This window comes from Narcine bancroftii, chromosome 2 (assembly GCF_036971445.1).
Source record: "Narcine bancroftii isolate sNarBan1 chromosome 2, sNarBan1.hap1, whole genome shotgun sequence".
Taxonomy (NCBI): Eukaryota; Metazoa; Chordata; class Chondrichthyes; order Torpediniformes; family Narcinidae; genus Narcine; species Narcine bancroftii.
Genome location: NC_091470.1, coordinates 85050316 through 85064059, shown reverse-complemented (window position 1 = coordinate 85064059; position 13744 = coordinate 85050316). Strand labels below are relative to the sequence as shown.

The 13744-nt window shown below is 43.4% G+C and overlaps 1 protein-coding gene across 1 annotated transcript in view; it reads right to left on the bottom strand.

Moving 5' to 3' along the window:
- The window catches only part of cdan1 (codanin 1), a 157231-nt gene that overhangs the window by 38410 nt on the left and 105077 nt on the right, over window positions 1-13744 (bottom strand). Inside the window, 3 exon segments of the mRNA XM_069915504.1 lie at window positions 1601-1682; window positions 6817-6983; window positions 7493-7636. Coding sequence (XP_069771605.1) covers window positions 1601-1682; window positions 6817-6983; window positions 7493-7636 — 393 coding nt within the window.

The following is a 13744-nucleotide window of genomic DNA, read 5'->3' as shown; positions in this document are numbered from 1 at the left end:
GCTGGCCGCCGCGCCAGTATAGCGCATGTACAGCTAATACTACAAATCCCAGAATGCATCGGCGTCAGCCCGCTAATCGCCCCCACCACCTCTGTTTACGTTGCAGGGTCTCACCGTGGACTCAGGTTTTGGGGCCTGGCTGGTGTCAGGGGAAGCCAAGGCCGCTTCCCAGCGCCCGGAACCGGAGGCCTCGGGCCTGACCTCGCCAAGACCGTTGCCCACTCCCCCTCCCTGCCGCAGGCCGACCCACGACTCACTGTGACGGGGCCGCTGATCTGCCGAGATGCCGCCCTGCAGCGAGAGCCGATGCCCCCGCACTGTCGTGTCCCCCCCGCCCGCCTCCCCCACCGCAGCGCGGCCTGGCCAGTGTCAGGGGAAGCCAAAGCCGCTTCCCAGTGCCCGGAACCGGAGGCCTCGGGCCTGACCTTGCCAGGACCATTGCCCACTCTCCATCCCTGCCACAGGCCGACCCGCAACTCACGGTGACGGGGCCGCTGATCCGCCGAGATGCCGCCCTGCAGCGAGAGCCAATGCCCCCGCAATGTCGTTGTCCAACCCGATCGCCCACAAACCCCCGCCCTCCCACACACAGGCCTGAGTAAGGATTATGAACTTTAATCTCAGGATAAAACGATCTTCCAATAGTTTCATGTCACAGTGATAAATATATTCCTGGTTAAAAATGGTCCTGCACCTGGATACAAGCTCATTAGGCATAAAACTTGAAAAGTGTGTAAATCAAAGGATATCTGTACCAATGGAAAAAGGGCATGGCAAATAACCCTGCTAGAGTTCATGCCCATTTGATTGTTTCAGGAATCATGTTATTCTCCCACATTCTCAATAGCCCTCAGATTTTACTATTCGACAGCACACTAGCAACATTTGACAAATCCTCTATAGAGAAATATTATTTATTGAATATTTTATTTCTCATTTGTTAATGCTTCTGGAAAGAGTTTATCCAAAACTATTATTAAACATTTATTTTAATAAGAAAAAGTTTAACATTACATATGTTGAAAGAGGAGAAAACATGCAGATGTTGTTGAAAATTTTCAATAAATATTTAGTTCGGCCCTCGACTTAGTCCAAGTTTTTAATTTTGGCCCTCCATGAATTTGAGTTTGACACCCCTGGTATAAGTGGATGATACGTCTTTTTTGTTTGTATTCCTTTTGTATAAAGATACTGTTTTATTGTATTTTATATGTTCAATATTTACTGTTTTTGGAGGGGGGTGGGAAGGGGGGAAAAAAAAGAGAAAATGTCACTGTGAATATTTACAGAGATGCATCTGTAAACATATTGGTTGATATGGTTCATAGTGCGATAAATAAAGGATTACAAAAAAAGAAAAAGAGCTCAGGCCCGACACATTGGCTTTGTGACATTTTGACTCCTACAGATGCTGAGAAGACCAGCTGAGTTCCTCCAGAAGTTTGGTGTGTTATTTAAAAAAATCTTGAAGCAGCCCAATGATCTCTTCGAGTGAACTGCTGAATTTATAAATGTGAAACCAATCACACATTTGGAAAGCACATAACACAGTTACTAGCTTTCAAACATTAAATCAACCAATTTGATACTGATTACTTGCCTGGAAAAGCCACCCCAGTACAGCGAGGATCAACAGCTTGTTCAGGTAATTTTTCTTTTGCTCACTTGTAAGAACCAAGCATCTGTTTGATGAACCAGAGGAACATTTTAACTATTTCAAAATAAAAACTGCAAGTTTTATTCGGTGCTTTTAGTGTAGCTAAGGCAAGTAAATGGAGTGTATTAGATGGTACACAATGAAGTCTCTGAATTTTTATAATAGTAGAATGGGGTTCCAATCAAATGGGCTCCTTTGTCCAAGATGATGTTGAGCTCCTTTATAGCAATTGGAACTGCACTCATCCAAGCAAATGGAGAAGAACCAATCACACTCCTGATTAGTGCCATCAGCATTGCAGGAAGGTTTTGAAGGAATAAGATGTGAGCTATTTGCTAATCGATGTTCAGTCCCTGGCCTGCTCTTGAATCAAAGAAATACAGCATGGAAACAGGGCCTTTGGCCCAATGAAACAGAGCTGTCCACCAACTGTCGATTTGCACTAATCCTATATGAATGCACTGTCATTCTCCCCACATTCTCAACTACTCCCAGATTCTACACTCACCTATATACTAAAGGAAGTTGATGGAAGCCAATTAACTGAAATGTGCAAAATCCATAGACAGCAGCCGAAGACAGGATTCAACCTTGGTCTCTTGAATTACATGCTTCCCTGAAGCAGCCACGTAGTATTCAAGTGGCAGTTTAAATTTGGAATGAGAACAACTCCACAACACTGAAGATGGAAGTCTCCACACAGCAAATACCAGTGTAGCACAAGTTTAATTGTCATTTATTTGTCCATTCTTGAATGCCAACACAAATTCATTATTTACTCAGTTGCTGGCAATGGAATTGAAGATCCCCACTTCTAATGTCGTTGATGAAATAATGGAAGATGCTTTGACCTAGGACACAGACTGAAAGAATTCTTGCACTGTTGTTCTTGGGTTGGGATATTCAGCTTCCAACAACCACGAAACAGGAAAACCAATGGAAAATACTTCCCTCAATAGACACTTGTGACAGCTTCACTAGAGCAAGTGGCACGTTGATCCTGACAGGAGCTGCATTCACTTCCTCTAGAATTCAGTCATGACTTCCTTCTTTTGGATGTTAGCAAACTCCAAGCAAAGTACTGGTGAGGAGGTTTTTGATGAGTTGGTGGAGATTGATAAAACTACCGTATATACTCGTGTAATCATCGATCCCATTTAATAGTGGACGTCACTACTTCTGTCCCAAAAATCAGGTGTTTTTGTATGTCCTGTGTAATAGTTGAACCCCCTCTATTTTTCGCCTCGACCCCATGTCCATCTGATCTCCCAATGTCCCGACCGTTGACCCTCGCCCTGGCCGCCTGCCCACCTGTCTCTGCCTTCCGCTCTTCTGAGCTTCCAACAGCAGATCTTCACCTCAACATCCCACCCATCCAAGCTCCTGACCACAGATCCTCTCCCCGGCCACCCACCCATCTGTGCTCCTGACGCCCTGACTGCGGATCCCCAATCCAGCCACCCTTCCATTTGAACTCCCAGTGCTTCAGCCATCAGCCCATCAGAGCTCTCGATACCTCGACCACATGCCCATCCAAGCTCCCGACACCCCAAAAATGGATTTACCAACTGATCCCAGCCATATGAGCTCCCATGCCTTGAACAACAACAGGTACTTATGAGATCAAAAGTTTGACTCATATTAAAGTCGATCCCCTTTTTTGGCCCAAAAACAGTGGTCAAAAAAATTCAGCATTTACATGAGTATATACGTTACTCTAATTATCCTGAATACATTTGTCCTGCTCTACACAACATTTTTTTATCATGAAAGTTTTCTAACTGCACTGCAAAAGCTTCATTGGAGGCACAGCTGGATCTAAATCATAAATCTTCAGCACTACAGCCAGGATTTAGGCCACCACAACCATTTCTTGATAGCATATGGTAAATTAATGTGATGGCGACCAACTTGAGTGGTGGGACTTCACAAGGATGTCAAGAAAGATTATTTTCTTTGCTTTTGCCGCAAAAGGTGCCTGCAAAGGCATCAGCTTAAGCTTTGTCGTCACTAATATACTTTTGGTGTCAAAGTTATACACTTACGTTTGCAGATTACACCAAAATTGTTGATTTAGTGGACAGTTAAGTAGGTCATCCTATATTTAGCACTGCTATATAAAGGATCGTCCAGTGAGGCTGTTTGGGTGGAATTGAAGGGTGAAGGAGGCATGAGGGTGCTAATAGGCATGAGGGTGCTACAGACCACCAAATGGACCAAGAAAATTAGAGGAACAAATTCATAAGGTAGTGATCATGGGAGATTTTAACTTCCCTCACATTGATTGGGATACCCACACAGTTAGAGGGCTGGATGGGCTAGAGTTCGTTAAATGTGTTCAAGATTGTTTTCTAAATCAATTAGTAGAAGAACCAACTCGGGATGATGTAATACTAGATCTCCTGTTAGGGAACAAGCTAGGTCAGGTATCGGACATTATTGTTGGAGAACAAATTGGGTCTAGTGATCATAACTCTGTTAATTTTAGGGACGAGCAAGGAGGGGCCTAAAGTTGAGGTTCTGGATTGGAGAAGAGCAAATTTCGAAGGAATAAGATGGGATTTGGGGAGTATTGAGTGGGACAGGATATTTTCAGGTAAGGATGTTAATGAAAAATGGAGGATATTCAAAAAAGAAATTTTGAGGGTACAGAGTAGATATGTCCCAGTGAGGATCAAAGGAAAGGCTGGAAGTCATAGGGAGGCTTGGTTTTCGAGGAATATTGGAAATTCGGTTAGGAGAAAAAGGGAGGTGTACAAGAGGTATAAAGAACAAGGAGCTGAGAATTTGAAGGAGGACTACAAGGATCTTAAGAAAGAAATTAGAAAGGCCAAAAAAAGGCACAAAGAGGCTTTGGCAGACAGGGTAAAAATAAATCCAAAGGGTTTCTATAGGTACATTAAAAGTAAAAGATTAGTGAGGGATAAAATTGGACCCCCTGTAGATAGCGAGGGTTAGGATGAGTGAGAAGTCAGAGGAAATGGGGGAAATTTTGAATAATTTCTTTGCCTCGGTATTCACTTGGGAAAAAGATATTGAACCAGTTGAGGTAAAGAAAAATAGTGGGGAGGTAATGAAGCATATAAGGATAACCGAGGAGGTAGTGATGGCTGTGTTGAAAAAGTTAAAGGTGGATAAATCTCTGGGACCGGACAAAATATTCCCAAGGACACTCAGGGAGGCTAGTGGACAGATAGTGGGGCCATTAACAGAGATATTTAGGATGTCACTGGCCACAGGGGTAGTGCCAAAGGATTGGAGGGTGGCGCATGTGGTTCCGCTGTTTAAGAAAGGGTCCAAATGTAAACCTGGGAATTATAGGCCAGTGAGTCTGACATCTGTGGTGGGCAAGTTGATGGAAAGTGTTCTAAGGGATGGTATTTACAAATATTTGGAGGTACAGGGATTGATAAGGAGTAATCAGCATGGTTTTGTCAGGGGTAGATCATGCTTGACAAACCTGATTGAGTTTTTGAGGGGGTTACAAAAAAGGTTGATGAAGGGAAAACTGTGGATGTTGTCTATTTAGACTTTAGTAAAGCTTTTGACAAAGTTCCCCACAGGAGATTAGGAAAAAAGGTGGAGGCATTAGGTATAAATAAGGAGGTAGTGAAATGGATTCAGCAACGGTTGGATGGGAAGTGTCAGAGAGTAGTGATAGAAAATTGTTTGTCCAATTGAAGGCCGATGACTAGTGGAGTTCCTCAGGGATCGGTCCTCGGTCCACTATTGTTTGTTATATATATTAACGATCTGGAAGTAGGGGTGGAGAATTGGATAAGCAAGTTTGCGGATGATACAAAGATTGGTGGTGTTGTGGACAGTGAGGAAGATTACTGTAGATTAAAAGGTGATTTAGGAAGGCTGGAGGTGTGGGCTGAGAAATGGCTGATGGAATTTAATACAGATAAGTGTGAGGTGTTACATTTTGGAAAGGCAAATTTAAATAGGTCATATACATTGAATGGTAGGCTATTGAGATGTGCAGAGCAACAAAGGGATTTAGGAGTTGGGGTAAATAGTACCCTCAAGGCTGATACTCAGGTAGATGGTGTGGTGAAGAAGGCATTTGGAATGTTGGCCTTCATAAATCGGAGTATTGAATTCAAGAGTAGGGAGGTTATGATGAAATTGTACAAGGCATTGGTGAGGCCAAATTTGGAGTACTGTGTACAGTTTTGGTCACCAAATTATAGGAAAGATATAAACAAAATAGAGAGAGTGCAGAGAAGGTTCACGAGAATGTTAACAGGATTTCGAGTTACAGAGAAAGGTTGTGCAGACTAGAGCTTTTTCTCTGGAGCGTAGAAGATTGAGGGGGGACTTGATAGAGGTGTTTAAGATTTTAAAAGGGACAGACAGAGTAAATGTGGATAGGCTTTTTCAATTAAGAGTGGGGGAGATTCAAACTAGAGGGCATGGTTTAAGATTGAAGGGGGAAAATTATAAGGGGAACATGAGGGGAAATTTCTTTATGCAAAGGGTGGTAGGGATGTGGAATGAGCTTCCGGAAGACGTGGTTGAGGCGGGATCATTGGTTACATTTAAGGATAGACTGGATAGTTACATAGAGAGGAGAGGACTGGAGGGGTATGGACCGGGTGCTGGTCAGTGGGACTAGGAGGTGGGGATTTGTAACAGCATGGACTAGTAGGGCCGAACTGGCCTGTTCTGTTCTGTAAGTGGTTATATGGTTATATGGTTATATGAATAATTGGAAGTGGGCGGATGGAATTTGCCTCGCCTCGTATAACGGTGAGGTGTTGTACTTTAGTAAGTTAAACAGATCAGGACTTACACAATGAATCAAACAACCATGGAAGTGCTATAGAGCAGAGAGACTTCAGGGTAGAGTACATAGTTCACTTATAGTGACGACACAGGTGGACAGAACAAGACACACAGATAGGAAAGATTTAGAGGATTGTGGGCCAAATGCAGGAAACTAGGACGAACTTTGTTAAAACAATTTGGTTGCCTGCTCGTTGGGCTGGACAACCTCGTACCATAGTGCAAAACACGCTTTAAACTCTCACTCTTCTGATTCAGAAATAATTATTAAAATACCAAGCCTAAGATAACATATTAATTATCTTACAGTTGCAAAGGAAGGGAGAACAAAAGGCAAATGTGCTCAGTTAGCATCTCTTGACACCCACCTGTATAAATGCACAATAAGAGTGAGGACTTTGTAATAACAATCCAGGAATGGTGCCACATGGTCCATCATGCTAAGAAATTCCACCACCCATGGTACAGTTAGAATAGTCCGTCGATTTTTAATTGACCTTCTCAGTAAGTCGTATATATTTAGAACAGGGGGACTCTGTATAAATAACCACAAAAAAATAAATTTAACATGGCAAATATTGTGACTTGGTTTAATTAATTAAATGTTGAATCTCATTTTCTTTAAAAAGCTTTTCTGAGCAGGCATTGGAGGAATGAGAGGGGAAGATATTTTATCACTTAACCCAGTTACTTAATTAAGAAAAGGTGTGACATTTTAAGGGATTTTGAGAGAGATGGGCCAAATGTAAGCAGATGGGACTAGCATGGGTGGGTCATTTTGGTTGGCATGGGCAAGTTGAGCCAAAGAATCTATTTCTATACTGTATGATTCTATTTACCAATGATTAGAAAAGGATTGAAAAAGAAGTCATGGTGATTCAGCAAGAAAACAAGCTCAACTTGCCCATGCTGCCCAATGTCATGCCCACCCTCGTCCCAACAATTATTTCAAGCAGTGTTGAATTATGTAAAATTGATTGTTCACATAGCAACAGAAGCACCTATAATACCCACGCAAAAGCAAAAAATAAACTATGTCTGTACCTTGTTCCTCAGAGAAATACTAGCCTGTTGCATTTCTCTGGTTGGTCGATCTCCTGTACGATAAGGGAGGAAGGTAAGGTAACCAAGAAACTTAGCCAGTAATCTTGCGGTCATCAAGACTGAGGCAAAATGTTCCTTCTCATTCTAAAGTTAACAGAAGTAAACAAGGAAATTCCACAATGAAAATCACTGTCATATTATTAACAGGATTACATAACACGGTATTCAGAAAAATAATCTCTACAGATCTTATCCACGTGCTTTGAAAGGTAGGGGAGAACAATGACCTAATTTTAACTTGGTACTCAATACCTCCTCAAACCTGTTTGTTAAAGAGGATTCCTATTATTTGAGTAATGGTACAAGCTGAGCAGTTCAAAATTATTTCAGAAAATACCTTCCAATTTCCTTTGCTTAATTTAAAATTTTATCCTTAACTTCTTTAAAATATACCTTGTAATATTCTTAAGCCCATATAACACCGACAGAGCAAAAAATACCAAGTGGTTGAAAATGAACTGAAATTTCACAGTTTTTTCTCTCATCTCAATTAGAAATGAAATCATGTGATATGAATAATGTATTGTGTTAAAATTACTTCAATATGAAACTTCAAAATAAAATTGTATTGCAAAGGCTACATTTCACCCCCAACAATTCAAATCGAGGATCTAATTTTTTGCATTGGACAAAAATTTTCCTTTTAACACAAACAGCAGATATTGTACCAAATCATCCATGCAATCTTTGGCTTGGCTTCGCGGACGAAGATTTATGGATGGGGTAAAAGTCCACGTCAGCTGCAGGCTCGTTTGTGGCTGACAAGTCCGATGCGGGACAGGCAGACACGGTTGCAGCGGCTGCAGGGGAAACATGGTTGGTTGGGGTTGGGTGTTGGGTTTTTCCTCCTTTGCCTTTTGTCAGTGAGGTGGGCTCTGCGGTCTTCTTCAAAGGAGGTTGCTGCCCGCCAAACTGTGAGGCGCCAAGATGCACGGTTTGAGGCGATACCAGCCCACTAGCGGTAGTCAATGTGGCAGGCACCAAGAGATTTCTTTAGGCAGTCCTTGTACCTTTTCTTTGGTGCACCTCTGTCACGGTGGCCAGTGGAGAGCTCGCCATATAACACGATCTTGGGAAGGCGATGGTCCTCCATTCTGGAGACGTGACCCACCCAACGCAGCTGGATCTTCAGCAGCGTGGACTCGATGCTGTCGACCTCTGCCATCTCGAGTACTTCGACGTTAGGGATGAAAGCGCTCCAATGGATGTTCAGGATGGAGCGGAGACAACGCTGGTGGAAGCGTTCTAGGAGCCGTAGGTATTGCCGGTAGAGGACCCATGATTCGGAGCCGAACAGGAGTGTGGGTATGACAACGGCTCTGTATACGCTTATCTTTGTGAGGTTTGTCAGTTGGTTGTTTTTCCAGACTCTTTTGTGCAGTCTTCCAAAGGCGCTATTTGCCTTGGCGAGTCTGTTGTCTATCTCATTGTCGATCCTTGCATCTGATGAAATGGTGGAGCCGAGATAGGTAAACTGGTTGACCGTTTTGAGTTTTGTGTGCCCGATGGAGATGTGGGGGAGCTGGCTGATGGAGGACCTCAGTTTTCTTCAGGCTGACTTCCAGGCCAAACACTTTGGCAGTTTCCGCAGAACAGGACGTCAAGCGCTGAAGAGCTGGCTCTGAATGGGCAACTAAAGCAGCATCGTCTGCAAAGAGTAGTTCACGGGTTTCTACGAGGCTCTAAAGGCTGCGTACGGCCCCTCACCCCAAGTCCAAAGCCCGCTGCGCAGCTCAGACGGCGAAGTCCTCCTCAGCGACAAGATCTCCATCCTCAACCGATGGTCAGAACACTTCCAATCTCTTTTCAGTGCCAACCGCTCAGTCCAAGATTCCGCCCTGCTCCAGCTCCCTCAACAGCCCCCAAGGCTAGAGCTGGATGAGGTCCTCACCCAGGATGAGACATATAAGGCAATCGAACAACTGAAAAGTGGCAAAGCAGCAGGTATGGATGGAATCTCCCCAGAGGTCTGGAAGGCTGGCGGCAAAACTCTGCATGCCAAACTGCATGAGTTTTTCAAGCTTTGTTGGGACCAAGGAAAACTACCTCAGGACCTTCGTGATGCCACCATCATCACCCTGTACAGTTCCAATAAACCACTTAAATCATAATCTCCAGTGCTTCCTGTGTGGAATATGCATGTTCTCCATGACCGTGTGGGCTTCCCCAGGAGTTACCTCCCACATCACAATGATGTGCAATTTGGTAGATTAATCATCCATTGTAATTTTCCCTTCAATGTGCACCTGAGAGGTAGAAACTTGGAGGAGTTGATGGAAATTAGAGAAAAATGGATCATAGGGAAAAAACTAGTGAGGAAAGGGAACAGTCAATGGGCTAAGGATCAATGGTCCAGTTTGAGGTTGGGAATATAAGATTATAAATTAACCTTTAGAGGAACATATTGAGTCTAGTGATCACAATTCTGTTAGCTTTAAAATAGTTATAGAAAAGGATACGACTTGACCACAAGGTAATATTCTAAATTAGAAGAAGGATAATTTTGATAGCATTGGAGAGGAACTTGCAAAGGTTATTGTGGGAGGCTGTTTGCAGGTAAAGAGACATCTGGCAAATGAGAAGCTTCTGAAAATGAGATAGTGAGAATTCAGAGTCAACATATTCCTGTCAGACCTGGCGGGTTGGAAAATCCTAGCTGAAGAGGGATATTGAAGCTCAGGTCAGGGAAAGGAGTTGCATATCAGGCAGCTGGGATCAAGTGAATCCCCAGAGGAGTGAAAAGGATATGGAAGCATACAAAAGAAAATCAAGTAAGCAAAAAGGGGCACAAGATATACTTGCAGATAAGGAGAATCCAGAAATACATAAGAACAAATGGTCATTAGGGACAGAATAGGTTCATTGAATGATCAGAATTATATTTTTTGTGTTGAGCCACAGAAGATGGGCAAGATGTTAAATAAATACTTCTCCTATGTATTTGCCATGGAGTTATGGTGACCAAAGCCTTTGACACCGTGAACAGGAAAGGGCTTTGGCAAATACTAGAGCGTCTCAGATGACCCCCAAACTTCCTCAACATGGTTATCCAACTGCATGAAAACCAACAAAGTCGGGTCAGATACAGCAATGAGCTCTCTGAACCCTTCTCCATTAACAATGGCGTGAAGCAAGGCTGTGTTCTCGCACCAACCCTCTTTTCAATCTTCTTCAGCATGATACTGAAACAAACCATGAAAGACCTCAACAATGAAGATGCTGTTTACATCCGGTACCGCACGGATGGCAGTCTCTTCAATCTGAGGTGCCTGCAAGCTCACACCAAGACACAAGAGCAACTTGTCCGTGAACTACTCTTTGCAGACGATGCCGCTTTAGTTGCCCATTCAGAGCCAGCTCTTCAGCGCTTGACGTCCTGTTTTGCGGTAACTGCCAAAATGTTTGGCCTGGAAGACAGCCTGAAGAAAACTGAGGTCCTCCATCAGCCAGCTCCCCACCATGACTACCAGCCCCCCCACATCTCCATTGGGCACATAAAACTCAAAATGGTCAACTAGTTTACCTATCTCGGCTGCACCATTTCATCGGATGCAAGGATCGACAACGAGATAGACAACAGAGTCGCCAAGGCAAATAGCGCCTTTGGAAGACTACACAAAAGAGTATGGAAAAACAACCAACAGAAAAACCTCACAAAGATTAGCGTATACAGAGCTGTTGTCATACCCACACTCCTGTTCGGCTCCGAATCATGGGTCCTCTACCGGCATCACCTATGGCTCCTAGTACGCTTCCACCAGCGTCATCTCCGCTCCATCTTCAACATTCATTGGAGCGACTTCATCTCCAACATCGAAGTACTCGAGATGGCAGAGGCCGACAGCATCGAATCCACGCTGCTGAAGATCCAACTGCGCTGGGTAGGTCATGTCTCCAGAATGGAGGACCATCGCCTTCACAAGATCGTGTTATATGGCGAGCTCTCCACTGGCCACCGTGACAGAGGTGCACCAAAGAAGAGGTACAAGGACTGCCTAAACAAATCTCTTGGTGCCTGCCACATTGACCACCGCCAGTGGGCTGATATCGCCTCAAACCGTGCATCTTGGCGCCTCAGAGTTCGGCAGGCAGCAACCTCCTTTGAAGAAGACCGCAGAGCCCACCTCACTGACAAAAGACAAAGGAGGAAAAACCCAACACCCAACCCCAACCAACCAATTTTCCCTTGCAACCGTGTCTGCCTGTCCCACATCGGACTTGTCAGCCACAAACGAGCCTGCAGCTGACGTGGACATTACCCTCCATAAATCTTCGTCCGCGAAGCCAAGCCAAAGAAAGAAGAAGAATGCTGACCAGCCAGAGGAGTATTGTTGAAACTATATCAGATCAGCCATGAACTTGTTGAACAGGTTTTGAGACCAAATGGGAGACTGAAGCTTCTATCTTATGTACATGTCACCCTGACTACTTTACTGGTGTCTTTTCGGGAAGATATTGTCTGCTCTTGTGTTAACCAGAGGCATATTAATTTGATCAATTGGCCATCAGAAAATGGGGCAAGGAACCTAATCAACATACAGGTATGGTTTACTGATGGAAGCTAGGCGATTCAGGGAGGAGAAAATTATGCCTGGAAACTTAACAATATGGTGAAAGAGGAGGTGTTGGCAGTTTGAAGACATTTTTCTTAAATTTACATGAAAGAAACCGATTCCAGCCATTGAAACCTATGTTGTCCAATTACACCCAGTCAACCTATAATCCCATACATTTTGGAGGGTGGGAGGAAACCAGAGCACCCAGGGGAAACCCACACAAGTCACAGGGAGAACATATATACTCCTTACACACAGTGCTGGATTCAAACCCATGTACTGGCACTGTAATAGCATTGCATTAACCGTTATGCTAAGGGAGTCAAGACAGATAAATCAATTTTACTCTATGGATGCTGCCTTATCAGTTGAGCTTCTCCAAAAGGTTGATTTAAATTTTCATAGTGTCCATGATGCAATCACTAAGTCTACATGCAATGGACCAGCAAAATCAAACAGACACTGAAATTCCTTTGTTGGGAAAATTTAAGATCAATTTATATATTGTCATGTAAAAATACATGGCAACAAAAAAAAACAGATCTATTCCCCATAAAAGTTAGACTGTTATAATGCCAAGCAAGAAGCTGGACAAGAAATAAACAGATCATTGGAACGTTCTCTTAAATATGACCTCTCTTCATCAAAGGATACAACATTGTGGTCATTTGTGTAGCAACTCCATGACAATTGGTTGCCTAGCTTAGTATAAGGACACAGCGCAACAGATGAAGACCTGATTGACATCTGGAATCAATACTAAATGTCATGTTTTCTCAGAATAGATAGGATTGAGGTAGTGCTTTGCTTCCAGGAGATGTGTTTGAAAGAACATGGAAAATGGATGTTTGATGATCAACTCACTTGGTGGTCTGTGTCTGTGCTGAATGACTGTAAAATCTGTTCTAAAATGCCATCAGGGAGTGGATGGACCATACCCACAAGTTGATTCGGTTCCTTGCCCCATTGCTGATGGGCAACGGATCAAATCAATATGCATCTAATTAACACAAGAGCAGACTCGACAATATCTTTCCAAAAAGACATCAGTAAAGCAGTCAGGGTGACACGGAACATAAAGTAGGAGCATAAATCACACAAATGGTCTTGAAACCTGTTCAACACGTTAATGGCTGATCTGATATGGTCTCAACATTGCCCTGACTGATCACCCTAACTCACCATTAACCCCAAGCACCATCTATCTCAGCCTTAAGTATATTTATATTGAATCACCCAGCCTGCACAAATCTCTGGGGCTATGAATTCAGGTGAGCTTTTGCTTTGAGTATTACCAGATGAAGCAATTTTAATTTGAATAGACGGATTTACATTTTCAACTTAGCATGCAGGAATTAACATGCTTCCATATAATAAACATAACATAACATAGCAATTACAGCACGGAAACAGGTCATTAGGCCCTTCTAGTCCGCACCGAACCAAACACCCCTTTCTAGTCCCACCTCCCTGCACAATGCCCATAACCCTCCATCTTCTTCTCATCCATATACCTGTCCAACCTTTTCTTAAATAATACAATTGACTCCGCCGCCACTATTTCTCCCGGAAGATCATTCCACACGGCTACCACTCTCTGAGTAAAGAAGTTCCCCCTCATGTTACCTCTAAACCT